The 13,385-nt window shown below is 37.5% G+C and overlaps 1 protein-coding gene across 1 annotated transcript in view; it reads left to right on the top strand.

Annotated features, from left to right (window-relative positions):
* LOC120807313 (receptor-type tyrosine-protein phosphatase gamma-like) overlaps positions 1-13,385 on the top strand; it is a 207,253-nt gene that overhangs the window by 98,823 nt on the left and 95,045 nt on the right. Inside the window, exon 8 of the mRNA XM_040159103.1 lies at positions 8,769-8,953. Within this exon, the coding sequence (XP_040015037.1) occupies positions 8,769-8,953 (185 nt within the window). The remainder of the gene's footprint in view (positions 1-8,768; positions 8,954-13,385) is intronic.

Here is a 13,385-nt window from a genome sequence, read left to right as displayed (position 1 = left end):
TATTTGCCATTTTGCATAATGTACTGTCCAATTCAGATGCGCAAAGCACTCACTCAGGCAGCTTCCACTTGTTAATGTTATACAAAGTGACACAAAGATAACCAATTGTTCAAAATCATATCATTATTATCATATTTTTTACCCATTACACATAATTTTTTGGATAACCCATTGGTTACCTGTGGATACCCAACACAGTGTGAGACACAGTGCGCATTTTCATTCATAGGCCTTTCTGAAAAAACATTGTAACATAAATGAGTATTTACTATAGCATTACTGCAGAATTTGAACCCTTCATGATTTAAACATTAATTCATTTGTTAGCGTACAAAAGACTAGAGCTCCCATGACCTTACCACTTACCCACTTGGCAGTGAGCTAAGTGAATCCTGTTGGTATTCATGGTATCCACCAATGCTTTATTATAAGGCAAATTTCCCAATTTATTAACTATTATATCTGCTGTCTTAAAAACATCTGTCAAGCCCTTCACTGTACAAGCTTTAAATCCTGTAATCCCACCAAGGTCTTTTAGTCTTAGGCTATAAGGTAAATTGTGAAAAGGAAATATCAAATCAACAACAACATTAGACAATCCTTATTTAGACATATGATGTGAGTGACATGCTATTTAGCAAGCTTATGTTTAAGGGCTGGGTTTTTATTAATTTGCATTATTAAAAATTTGAGTTCAAATGAAGTTTTTCTTACTTTTCGGAACAGAACCTTGAAATTCCATTTTCACTTCAGGATTATTTTTTGTATTTCCCCCCTTTTTGACCGAGATAGGTTATTGGTTTCCCCTGCTTTCCACAGTTCATACAAAGCTAGGCTAAACACATCCTGGACCTATCTATGGACTGGACTGAGATGAAACTGATTTTGATCTTTTCATCCAACTCTGACAGACAGCAAACAGACATGTTTCCAAATTGTTAGCCCATTACTTTTAAAAGAGATTATAATAAATTCAGTCAAATTCATGGTCAAAAAGTTAAAGATGTAATTATAGGGTACAGATGTAATTCCGAACAAAAAACATTAGTCAAAAGAAAGCTAAACACCTCAACTGACAAAAGCAAACAAAGGCATTTCATCCAGGGGTTCAGGCTTTTTGAATTTTGCTCTCAAAAAGTCTTACAGTGAGTCTACCCTTGACTCTAAAAAGAAAACCTTTTCGCAAAAAAATGAACAGCTTTGAAAAGCTAAGAAAAGATTAACTCTGCCCCTTCTCAAGTCCCTAAATGACTGACTGTCTGGCTATATCAGAGGAGCTTTCCTATGAGCAGGGAGAAACCCAAACATGAAAAGCATTTTGTAGACATTAGGTTTTTACACAATCTATTGTTACCACATCTGTAATGCACAATAAGGGCACATGGACAATGAATCATACATTAGTAACATAAAATTGCAATGATGTACATGCACAAGTATCTAATGACATGTCTATCTGATGTCTTATAAGGACTGTTATGAAATACCTTTGGAAATTGTCAACTTATGCTACAAATAGGCCTATTTGTAATTTTCAAGTGTTTAAAGTGCTGATGTCGACAGGTTAGTAAAGTAGGCTTAGTGAAATAAATGACGTATACATCATCATAAGTTACAGAAGTCATGTTGCATAACCTGCAATGGAGGCAAAAATAAGAATAGAAGAAGAAGAAGCACAAGTTCTGTTTATTGATCTTACACAATATGTCAACTAACATTGCTAAAAATGAAAGTTTAACTTGATGATATGCTTGCACTTGCATTGCATTTAAACTTTTTTATGAGAAGCCATACAGTGCGTCAGTAAGCGTTATGTGTTCTCAGCATGATCACAAAGCTGCATGGATGCATTCTAAAGCCTATGGCCTTATACGATAATGCACTGTTAATTTGTTTATAAACCTGATGTATCCTGTTCTAATCTAATCAAGGGGAGAATTGAGATTCCAAGCACATATATGTATATATAGTTTATTGGCATACACATACTATGTGTTGCAGAGCCTTATTCTGTTTACTGCAGAACCTTTATTCAAGATTACAAGCATGTGATCAATTTTCTTTTCTCCCTCTCCATCTACTTCTTATAAAACACCATTAAAAATGTTATATGGTTTTATCTTCAGTTGTGTATGAATGCATGATACTCAGGATTGGATACTTTATTAAAAGAATATTTCATCATTTTGGGAAATACGCTTTCCTATCAATGCTGTAAGGGGCTGGGGCCAGCAACCAGTTAGCTTAGCTTAGCAATGAAGTCTTGAAACAGGGAGAATGAGCTATCCTCACTGGGTCCAAAGTTAAAATTGGCCTCTAAAGCATGTTAACTAACATAATTAGTGAGTATGAGATTGAGGTTATAATTTAATTTTGATTTATGGCTTGAAACATAAATACAGTGGGGTCCAAAAGTCTGAGTAAATGGAAAAGTGGTCTCATACACATACACTATAGCTGGTATAAAGCAATATAAAATACTAATATAACATACTTATTATTTAGTGCAGGACATAAATTGAAGCAGTGCTCTGCCATCTCTACGTAGATTGCAGTAACCATTTGTGTGGCAATGGTGAACACACATTCACATATGCACAATCTTGAGCTTTTGCTGCTTTCAGTTCAGCTCATGTCTTATTCAGGATAGCTAAGCCTCCTCTGGCTTCCCCAATTCCAGCACTGAGCTGTGGGTACAACCATGGCCAAAAGACTTATTTGTATTTGACTTATGTGTTTTCTATGTTGTTGTTTTTTTATTCAAAAAATATACATTAATGTCACATATATATTTCTTTTCAGTTAATTTCAGTGATTCGCCATCACAATATCTTGCTTACAAATGAGTGAAATACTCATATATAATTTAGGTTTCAAGTATTTGAACTAAGCTCATTTGCTTAGTTTAAAATTGTTCTTTACTAAAACAACAAGTGACACTAATTTGCAATCCGAATGTACTTGTTCTTCACCTCTCTGAACACTTTTTTGTGTGTATTTTGTTTCAGTTCAAGGTTCAAATATCTAAGAGCTGGATGAGGCCCCTGCATAACATCTAGAGGTGCAGCAATAATGGTTTTACAAAAAGATACATGTACTGTATGAAGTAGGTTGAGTAATGCAAGTGCCCGTCTAAGGGGTACTCAATTTACTTTCCTTCACAATATCGAGTGGTTCCCTGATATAAAACAATGACACACAGTGTCATAGATGCATAGTACACAGATGATTGGACAGTGATTGATGGCCAGCCGTAAGCCATAAGAGGATCTCTTCATCAACCAGCCACACACAAGGGCTACAATACCTTTTCAGCTGTGTGTTTCAGGGAATATTAGAAGTCATTTAAAGTGGCCCATTCTGAGTTGTAGCAATTCTGCACAACAGAAGTGCATGCAGAAAGACACACACAAACACACACACACACACACACACACACACACACACACACACACACACACACACACACACACACACACACACACACACACACACACACACACACACACACACACACACACACACACACACACACACACACACACACACACACACACACACACACACACACACACACAAACACACACAAACACACACAAACACACGAACACACACACATATACATCCATAGACATTGCAGGAAAAGGAACACTCAGACATTTTGGGGAATATCCTTCTTTACTATCTTGAGTCAGATGAACAATTTCACCTCTGTGCATCCTTCTATATTTTTTAGGCGGACTTTGTTAAAAATCTGCCCAGGGATTACAGATCAATAATAGCCTTTTGGCTAACTCTGGTGCATTTACAGCAGTGAGAAGAAAGTGAGCCTGTCGATTTAAGAGTATTGTATCTTGAGTTGTTTTATAGCCTCAGTGTTACTAAGTTGATGGTAATCTGACTGTTTGCCTTCTGTGTGTCTGAGTTAGTACCAACAGACCTTTCTCATGACAGATATTTAACTTTTCATTAAGAAGTTCCTCTGTTGCAGCAAAAAATGTACCAAGAGCTAGGTAAAAAGTCTACCATAGGCACAGGTGCAATTGTTAGAATTAATCGTAGCTGCATTACATTTATGAGTATAAGTTAAAAAGGCCTTTCTATTGTGCATGCTTTCTCATGGGCATGGGATGCTTGAACGGGACAGAGCCATTGTTCATGTTGTACGGTACACCTGTACTTTTGCTGATATAAGTGTGAGCAAGCGTCTTACAACATTGTTATGGTAGAAACAGACTGCAATGAGTCATCTGTTGAGCCGGTATAAAAAAGAAAAAACAGCGCCATACAATATCATAGAAATAGAAAATGGGAACCCTAAAAAGATTGTGTTAAAAATGCAAAGACCCAAAGAAAATTCTTATGTGAGTGTGAGTATTTGACTGAAAAACAAAATAATGTGATGTCTATTAGCAAAACCATTATTTAGGGAACAGGGGATTGATTGGCTTATAGCCAGGTCAATATGGTATTATAGTGGGGTTGCCCTCTTTAAATGTTGCCCTAACCTATCAAATTCTTGAATATTATGGTGACTAGTTTGCTAGCTGAGAAAATGTCTAGATTAGACATTTTTGATGATATTGAAAGCCTTGTCTTCTTTTCTTGTCTTTGCTATTCTATGTTGTGTTAAGCTGGGCTAAGCACGCTAGGCTAAAAAAATATGTGGCTTGTTCTCAGGCTATAGAAAAAATTAGACTAGAATTAAATGAGTTTATAATGTTCAGTTTTTGTTGAAAATGACCAACCAATAAATAGCAACTATTCAGTTATGTCTTCCCAGCCTCTTCCTCCCTTAAAGTTGCCATGTGAAGTTCTGTTTGTTTGTTCAGTGTTACTTACCAAAACAGAGTAAATGTATCCTCATAAAAACAGTTGCAAATCCTAGTTTTAAGTATTTTAAAACGTACATTGTTTACAGCCATTTGTACTAGATTGCGGTCTTCTTCTTCACTTTCTTTGCTGGGAAGTTGCAGCATATCTTGTCTTGTTACCACCATCTGCTGATCAGTGGAATAGTGAAACGATTGGTAAGTGTGTTCCACATCACAAGCTCGAGCGTGTATGTGCGTGCTCGTGTTTGTGCACGAAACAAACAAAAAGGGGACCCACTCAGAAAAACAGCTCCATAGCGTTACTATAGAGGTCAAAAAGTCCGCAGGGAACCTTTAAGTAGAAACTTCGATGCTCACATTAATCAGGTTGCCATAATAACACACATGGAGAGGTTTCAAGCAAGCATCATGGCTCATTTTGCTGATAAGAACCAGAGCTATAGATATGTTGATTGACAGTGAGATAGACCAGTTAGTTTGTTTGCAACCCTCACTTAAACAGTGAGCGAAACACTGGTGCTCTGCTGGTATAGAATTAATCACATATTTTTAAGTTTAAACACCTCAGGTGGAGTGTTCACTCTGAATTATTACTGAGAAGGCTACTGTTTTAATTTATTAACTTATTTCTCTTTTTTGTAAACTTAAATTCACATTGTGAATGTACATGCTTTTAATGTTCTAACTTATGATACACACACACTCGCCCACACACGCATACATATGCAAGTACATAAACATATACATGCGTACACATACAGGGCATGGCTAACTAGGCCCAGGTTTCTCTGCCTAGAGGTCGTTCACTGTTTGACTTCCAAATGATGTTTGTGCATGCACATTTGTGTGTTCTACTTTGTGAATGTGTGGGCTTCTGTGTGTGTGTGACTAATGGCTTTAGTAATGCTAAGCCACATGGGGCTCAACTGCAGGTTATGAATAGAAAAACTCCACTGTAGCTCTTTATGAGCAAGCTAATCAATTTGGTTCCACAATGTACGTGAGCTCTATTCTCAATCAACCAATGTTCATCATTGAATTACCTCACACATTTGCATAATGTGATACAGTGTTTGGAATAATCATTATGGGCATTGTTGGATGGAGCTACTCTCTCTTTCTCAACAGTAAATAGTGTACCAAATTACTGCTTAACATACAATTACACTAGAGATACGCTTACTAAAGTAGTGGACACAGAACATTCCGTTCCATAACAGCCTCCACTCTTCTGCCAGTCAAGTTCTTCCACATCACACAGGGAAAACCAGTTCTTTATAGAGCTGGCTTTGAGCATGGAGACATTGTCACTGTTGGAAAACCTTTCCTGTGTTATAAAAATTGTCAACCTCCTTTACAATTGTGAGTTTGGTTCTGGTGCACTCACTGTAGTTAATGATGTCATACTTCCTTAAGACAAGATCCATTGTCTTTCTGCACATTTTCCATGGGTGAGCAGTAGTGCATCCCTGACGTTTTATTTCATGCACAAAAGTGAGTCAAAGTCACTCTCAGCTAATAGCAGATTCTTTGATAATTATGTACAGAAGCACATGTCCATATGTCAATATGTTATTAATTTATATATGTTATTTAAGAATAATACTGTATTTTCATATTTTCTGTTTTCTTTAGAGCCACACAAACCCACATTAACATACACAAACATCCAAACCAATCCTCTGTGTCCATCCATGACCTGTATATGCCCAACGAGGGATCATGAAAGTTTATTTGGGATTGCACTCTCTGTGCCCTACTCTGTGATCGGAGTCCCTGCCCTATCAAGGGGCTATCAAGCCACAATCTGAGAAATATGATCTCTAATACATTTATGTTGAAACTGGAAAGATTCTTCCCCAAACTGTTGTTACACAGTTGGAAGAACACTACTCTCTGAACAATCATTGTATACTGCTGCTTCAAGATTTCCCTTCAGTGGAATTTAGGGGCAAAGCCCAAACTATGAAAAACATGAAAAAGTACACAAAAATTGATGTCCACATATTTGTGGCCATATGGCATTAAAAAATTATATATTTGATTTCTGTTTTCTGCTTATATTTCAACAGGAAATCAAACAAAGTTTGTCCAGAGACAGGATTAAAAGTCTAAAGCCACTTTTGCCAAAATATTATACTGACTACTATTACTACTGCTACAAGGAGTAAGAATAATACTGTAAATTCTCATATAAAAGTTGGTATTCAAATAATGGCAAAGACTAAGATCATGCTGGAGGGTGGCCAGCACAAATAGAGGGCAGTCACAAAAACAGTGAGCATGACATGGACTCTGTGTACTGATGGAATTAGTTTCTGGAAATGTACATGGCACTGAATTATCAGCTCTTCAGGTAAACATGGTGGACATTTGCACTGAGTTTGCATGAACAGCATCCAAAAAAAGACTAAAATGGGAGCAGATCATAAAACAGAAAGATATCGTACTAAAATGTGATAAAACATACATGGGGGAAATGAGGGCCTATGTTTTATATAAGCCTGTTTCAAATAAAGGCCCCAACAAGTATTGTTGAATTCATGGTAATATTAAAATTATTCAATATCTGAATTCAAATACCTCAGTTATAGTATACATTGACCAGCCACAACATTAAAACTAGTTACCGGTTTTAATGTTGTGGCTGATGTGTATATATAGATACAGATACATATATATAATGTGCATAAATTGTGGCTGTTTAGTGTAGTTTCCCCCAGCTGAGCAACCTCAGTGGTCAAACTGAGACACTTAGTGGTCAGATGCAGCTAGTGCAGGGTTTGTCCTATCAGAATAAACAAAGTTACGTGTGTATTGTTAAATTCACAACAAAACACAATGTTTATGTGTTTGCCTTCATATCTCTTACAGCCAGATATTAAAAGGCAGAGCAGGTTTTCTGCATTTTGCCCGAAGGCAACTATATACGAACTTGTGTTATTGGAGCCTGTAAATAAATAAATCTGTCTGTTTGTGTGTTTGTGTGTGTGTGTGTGTGTGTGTGTGTGTGTGTGTGTGTGTGTGTGTGTGTGTGTGTGTGTGTGTGTGTGTGTGTGTGTGTGTGTGATGCCTGTGCCTCAGTGTCGTTGTGTGTCTATGTTTTAGAAGCTTTATGTAAAGAGAGTCCAGCCATTCATACGTAGACATGGAAGTGTTGTGGTGTGTGTGTGTGTGTGTGTGTGTGTGTGTGTGTGTGTGTGTGTGTGTGTGTGTGTGTGTGTGTGTGTGTGTGTGTGTGTGTCTGTGTCTGACTCAGAGTGTGTCATAGCAAAATTAATAACACATCATGAATACAACTTACGCTCACATAACACGCACTTGTCTCTTTCTCTCTCTCTGCCTCTCTTTACCCCCTATCTCTCTCTTGCTCTCTCTCTCTCTGAGTGTATTTTAAAGATAAGCTTAGCCAGTGTATTAAGCCATTACATTATCTTTGTTTTTTCTCCCTCTAATTCTCATTGCGTCATTCTTTCTTCACATCTATCCTTTTCGTTTCTTCCCGTCCTTTATTTTTCCCTTGTCTGTCCTTCCATTCTTCGTCGTCTCCCTTTCTCATCTCTCCTTTCTTCCTCTGACTTTACTTCTCATTGTTCTTCCTTCCTTCTTCCTTCCATTATTTTCCTCCTCCACTCCTCCCTTTTAAATTCTTCCTTACGGCATTCCTTCCTTTCTGACTTTCCATGTCTCCTGCTAATTCTCCTCTCCTTCCCTTAATTCCTTTGGCTATTGCTTTTCTGCTATCTCTGCTCCCTCCTTCCTCTATCCTCATTGTTTTATTTTTCTTTCCGTACCTTCTTACTCCATACTCGATTTTACCCTTTCCTTTTTCTTTTGTATTCTCTTATCTTACCTTCTTCCACTCCCTTTTTTCTTTTTCTGTACATTAACTGTCTCCTTTCCTTTTTTCTCTTTCTGGTTTCCTCCTCCCAGTGTGCAGCAGTGCTCCCATCAACATGAAGGTGCAGCATGTGAATGGCAGCGCCCTGGTGGTCCGCTGGGCCCGTCCAGAGATCACCTACCACCCGCCCATCCTCCACTTCCTGGTGTCCTACAGCTGGACGGCCCACGACGACAGCTACGAGGAGACGCATCTCACCGATGCCAAACACAAACTGGTGAGACTGGGTTTCCCTAATACATGGGACTGATGTGTAATCATATGATTACTCCCTAAGAAGTGATGAACCAAACACATGACACGATAACATATAATATACAGTAGGTCCCAACATTAGGAACAAAGCAGGTTGGACGTGGCTATGAGGTTAGTACTGCAGCAATAACAGGGAGAATATGCAAGTGAATATGCCTTGTCTAGTAGTTCTTGCATTGTTGCATGGTAAATCAGCTGACTACTTTGAAAAGACCAGTGCAGACTTATGCATTCAGGTGCTGACAGGCTCTGTAATGTGAGATAAAAATGAGAGTTTTCCTCTTAACAGTGTTGTGTTGATGAGCTCTGTTGTGAGAAAATAAAACCCAAAAGACAAACAACAAGCAAACATGGACTCTGTGTAAATGCTAGTGAATAATTACTTGAATTCATCAGAATGTGATGCGGTCTCCTGCAAAACCTGTCTGGAAAACATTCACTGACAACATATTTTTTGAATTAATTATTAACCCTGACAACTATTGCCCAATTCATTTTTTTATGCTTATGTAAGGCCACAGAAAGATGGTGGACTTTACTGTAAATATTAAAAAGCAATGGTGACTTGAAGTCCAAGATAGGACATGATCAATATTTAACTAACACCAATGTCTTTCCTTCTCCTTAATAAAGTGCTTTAGACCACAAACCAATGTGAGCTTCAATGCAAGTCCATCAAAATTCAAGCACATTGCACATTTCTTCTCACAAAAATTGATTTTTTTAAAGAACAATACCAACTTTAGTCAAAGGATGGATATGTTTATGTCAACTGTAGACTGCCTTAGAAATTAGTTAGGGTTAGTATTCAGTGATGGAAGAGATTTGAGTAAACTATGTTTTTTTTTTTGAAAAATGAGTTTAAAAAATATATTTTTGAAAGAGTAGAATTTGCTGCTTTGTATTAAAACATTGAGATTCAAACTTTTTATGTACTGATGAGTTAAGTTGAATTTTGTTATTTTTTTAAACAGAGATTGCTGTAATGTTAGCATTTTGCATTTACATTATGACCATTTATTTTTCTCTTGTAAATTTCTGTAGCCACTATGCGTAAATACTATATCTGGGGAAAAAGCGTTTTAAGAATATGGCGATCATGTTGTTTTGTATACTATGCTACTATCTGTCATGATCTGCAATGCGCATGACTGATTGATGGACTGTATATAAGAAAAACCACAAAAAACTTCATATAGCTCCCTGGTGAAGGCAAGATAGCCAAAAACATTTGGGGAATAAAGTGTGGTGTGCTATAGAAGAGTTGTGCATAGTCTAAATCTACCCACACATGGGACGAAGGATGTCAAAGTCCTAAGCTTTTTTTATATCCAACCAACCTGACCTCTCCCAATGGCATCTGTGCAGTAAGAGAATGACACACTTGCTAGTTTGGAAAAATATACTGCCAGTAAACAAAGTATATTTAACAAGTCAAATTAGTAGAATAAAAATGTTTTGTAGGACATTAAGTTGCAGTCACAATAGAAGTGTCAATTACCCAAGAAAAATCTGATATGATTAACATTGGGAATAAAAGGCAGCGCTTGAATCTCCTTCAGACAGATTATTTGCAAAGATACCAATAATCCATGCAGTGTCCCAAATGTGTTTGCATCCACGACAATCCAATAACCCAGATTCATAAAACTTTATCTTTGGTTAAATGGCGTTAGCTATTCAGTGTCTGCATTCATATATATATATATATAGATTGATATATATGTAATATATATCAATATATATGAGGAGACATTAACATGCAGATAGGAAGAAGTGTTTGGGTATGTCCAAAAAAAACAAAACCCTTTGCAGTTATATTAGGAAATCACCAGGATTAAATTAGTTTAACATCAAATATGTGTGCATGTATAATGAGCTCAGTGCTTTAAATCATTCTTGGAATGAGTTTTTTGCTCTTCTCATTCCACACACACACACACACACACACACACACATGCAGGCTTTCTCTGATGTGCTTCCTTGGCCTGGTTTGTGTGAAAAAAAGACTAGCTCTGTTCAGAATTTTCTGACTCATGACTGCCGATAGCCATGTTTGTCCTGTCATAGTGTTTCTTCCACCGAGATGCAGAGAACAATGACCGCTTTCAGTTCTTCGTCACACACCGCTCAGATTTCATCTCCAAAGCTCTATGTCTCATCACACCGATGTTTTTTAGGCTGTGTGAGGAAATTCCATGTGTGAAGTTAGTTTCATTGGAGTTCGTTTCAACTTCTAGCCATGTCTGTGCATAGCCTTTCTAACACTGAAACCAAGCAGCAGCTACCACAGCTGAATAATTAATGAACTGTGAGTAATGACAGTTGAAGCCGGTGCTGGTATGATTCATACTGCAGTTCTTGTGACAGCCATTGTATGTTGGCTTGAAGACATTGAAATGAATGAAAAAAAAGAAACACAATAAATAAAAGCTATTATTTAGATAACGGCTGATCTCAAATAAGCCAGGCCAGCGGGGAAGTGAGGAATAGCAAAATGACGTAATACATATAACAGAATCATATTTTACTCACCACTAAGTTGATTTATGTTTCTCTATTTAACAACAATACTGTTCTCCCTGAGTGTTTTCATTCTTAAAATTTTATTCCTTGTTGATTTGGAGATGTCTTGTGGTAACAGTAAATGCATTTCCGTAATACAGTTCCCAGAATTATTGTTTTTGTTAATAAATGATATATCCTAATACAACACTTACATGCCATATGTACATTGAAAGAGTTATTGTTTATTCTAAATAGATGAAGGCAATATGGAAAATAATCCTCTTACATGGTATTTGTAATTTTATATTGCAATATCCATATTTATTATGATAAAATATAGATATACTTTTTCTGTAAAGTGACCTGGGAAACTGTTATTTGATCAAATACAAATAATGACTGTTATTCGGACCACAAAACAGTCCTGCTCATTGAGACATTGCCCGCAATGGCCTAATACACCCAGAAATGTTAAATGGTATGGCAAAAATCTCTGGGGTTAACAAATATTTACAGTCTCTCAGTAAGTAGCATCATATTGAGAAACCCTAGCTGTAATCCTCTTCTCCATACTGGCCACATGGAGATATATTTGTAGAGCTACTATTGTGCAAAATCCACAGTCCTCATTCTGCAAAGCTAATGTGAGACTTCAGCAGTCTGAGTTTGGCACATCAAATGAAGATCTTCCGAAGTTAGTGTTATTAGTACAAAATTCCCTCTTTCTGTTTCTCCGGGCAGTGTTTCTTGCTCAGCCATGGCAGCGGGATACACCCTTGTAGTCTCATGTAATTTTGTTTGATGGGACAAAACACCAGAAATAAACCTTTGTGTGACAGCAAGGACAGAGCTAACCAATGCAGCACGGGTAATGGGGATTTTTGTCCCTCGTTTCTCACAGTGTAAATACAAACTAATTGCTTAATGACCAGTCTGGACAAGAAGAATGCTTACAGCAACCATTAAGTCTCATAACATATGGGATGTGTGCTGTATTGCAAACTGCTTACACAAGAAGTCTTTACATGTCACACGATTTCTGAAACTCTGTCACTCAAAGAGCAAAAATCACACTACGTCTGCAAAACTATAGCTAATTCTTGGACTTTTCACTCAGTTTTCAGTTTAATAACACAATTTTTGCAAAACACTAGACACAATTCTATAACTTGCTTGCCTTTTCCAAACGCAACCAATCAAAATGCTACACTTATTCACCATTGTCTCACACCCACTTCTCACAGGTGCAAACACTAATTGCTTAATTTATCACTAACCAATCACCGCAATCCCTAGAGCTATGCCTATAAATAGGGCAAAAGTCAGATTACCTGTTTAGAACAATGGATTCGAACATTGCAGGGAGAGCGAGGGTAGTTGGAAGGGGAGGCAGGGGTTGACAATGAGGACAAGAGCAAGTTTTAGGAGGAAGAGTTGGAAGAGGACAAGAAGGATGAGGAAGAGGAGGAGGGGTAATAAGAGAAGGAAGGAGAGCTGTCTCTAATGAGATTAGGGCTACGCTTACTGACAACGTGATCAACCATGGGTTAACTATGAGGGAGGCTGGACTAAGAGCCCAATCGTTTTGGCGATGTGTCCTCCAGCAGCACCTATTGAGAATGAAACAACTGTACACGGTGCCATTTGAGAGAAACTCTGACTGAGTGAAAGATCTGCGACAAGACTATGTGGAGGTATGTATGAGACATTACTTCCAATACTTCAAACTTCCAGATACAGAGCCAGAGCATTGGGCTGTACCATATTTACTGATCTGTATATTCTTTTGAATGTTACAGAGTATATTGGAGATGGATGCTCACGCAGTTCTCCATGAATATATTTATGTGGATGAGGGTGGCTTCAGCCTCACCAAAACCAGGCGC

The sequence above is a fragment of the Xiphias gladius genome, chromosome 21 (assembly GCF_016859285.1).
Source record: "Xiphias gladius isolate SHS-SW01 ecotype Sanya breed wild chromosome 21, ASM1685928v1, whole genome shotgun sequence".
In the NCBI taxonomy this organism is placed as follows: domain Eukaryota; kingdom Metazoa; phylum Chordata; class Actinopteri; order Istiophoriformes; family Xiphiidae; genus Xiphias; species Xiphias gladius.
The sequence above is the reverse complement of the archived record's forward strand: the minus strand, read 5'-3'. Positions and strand labels throughout refer to the sequence as shown.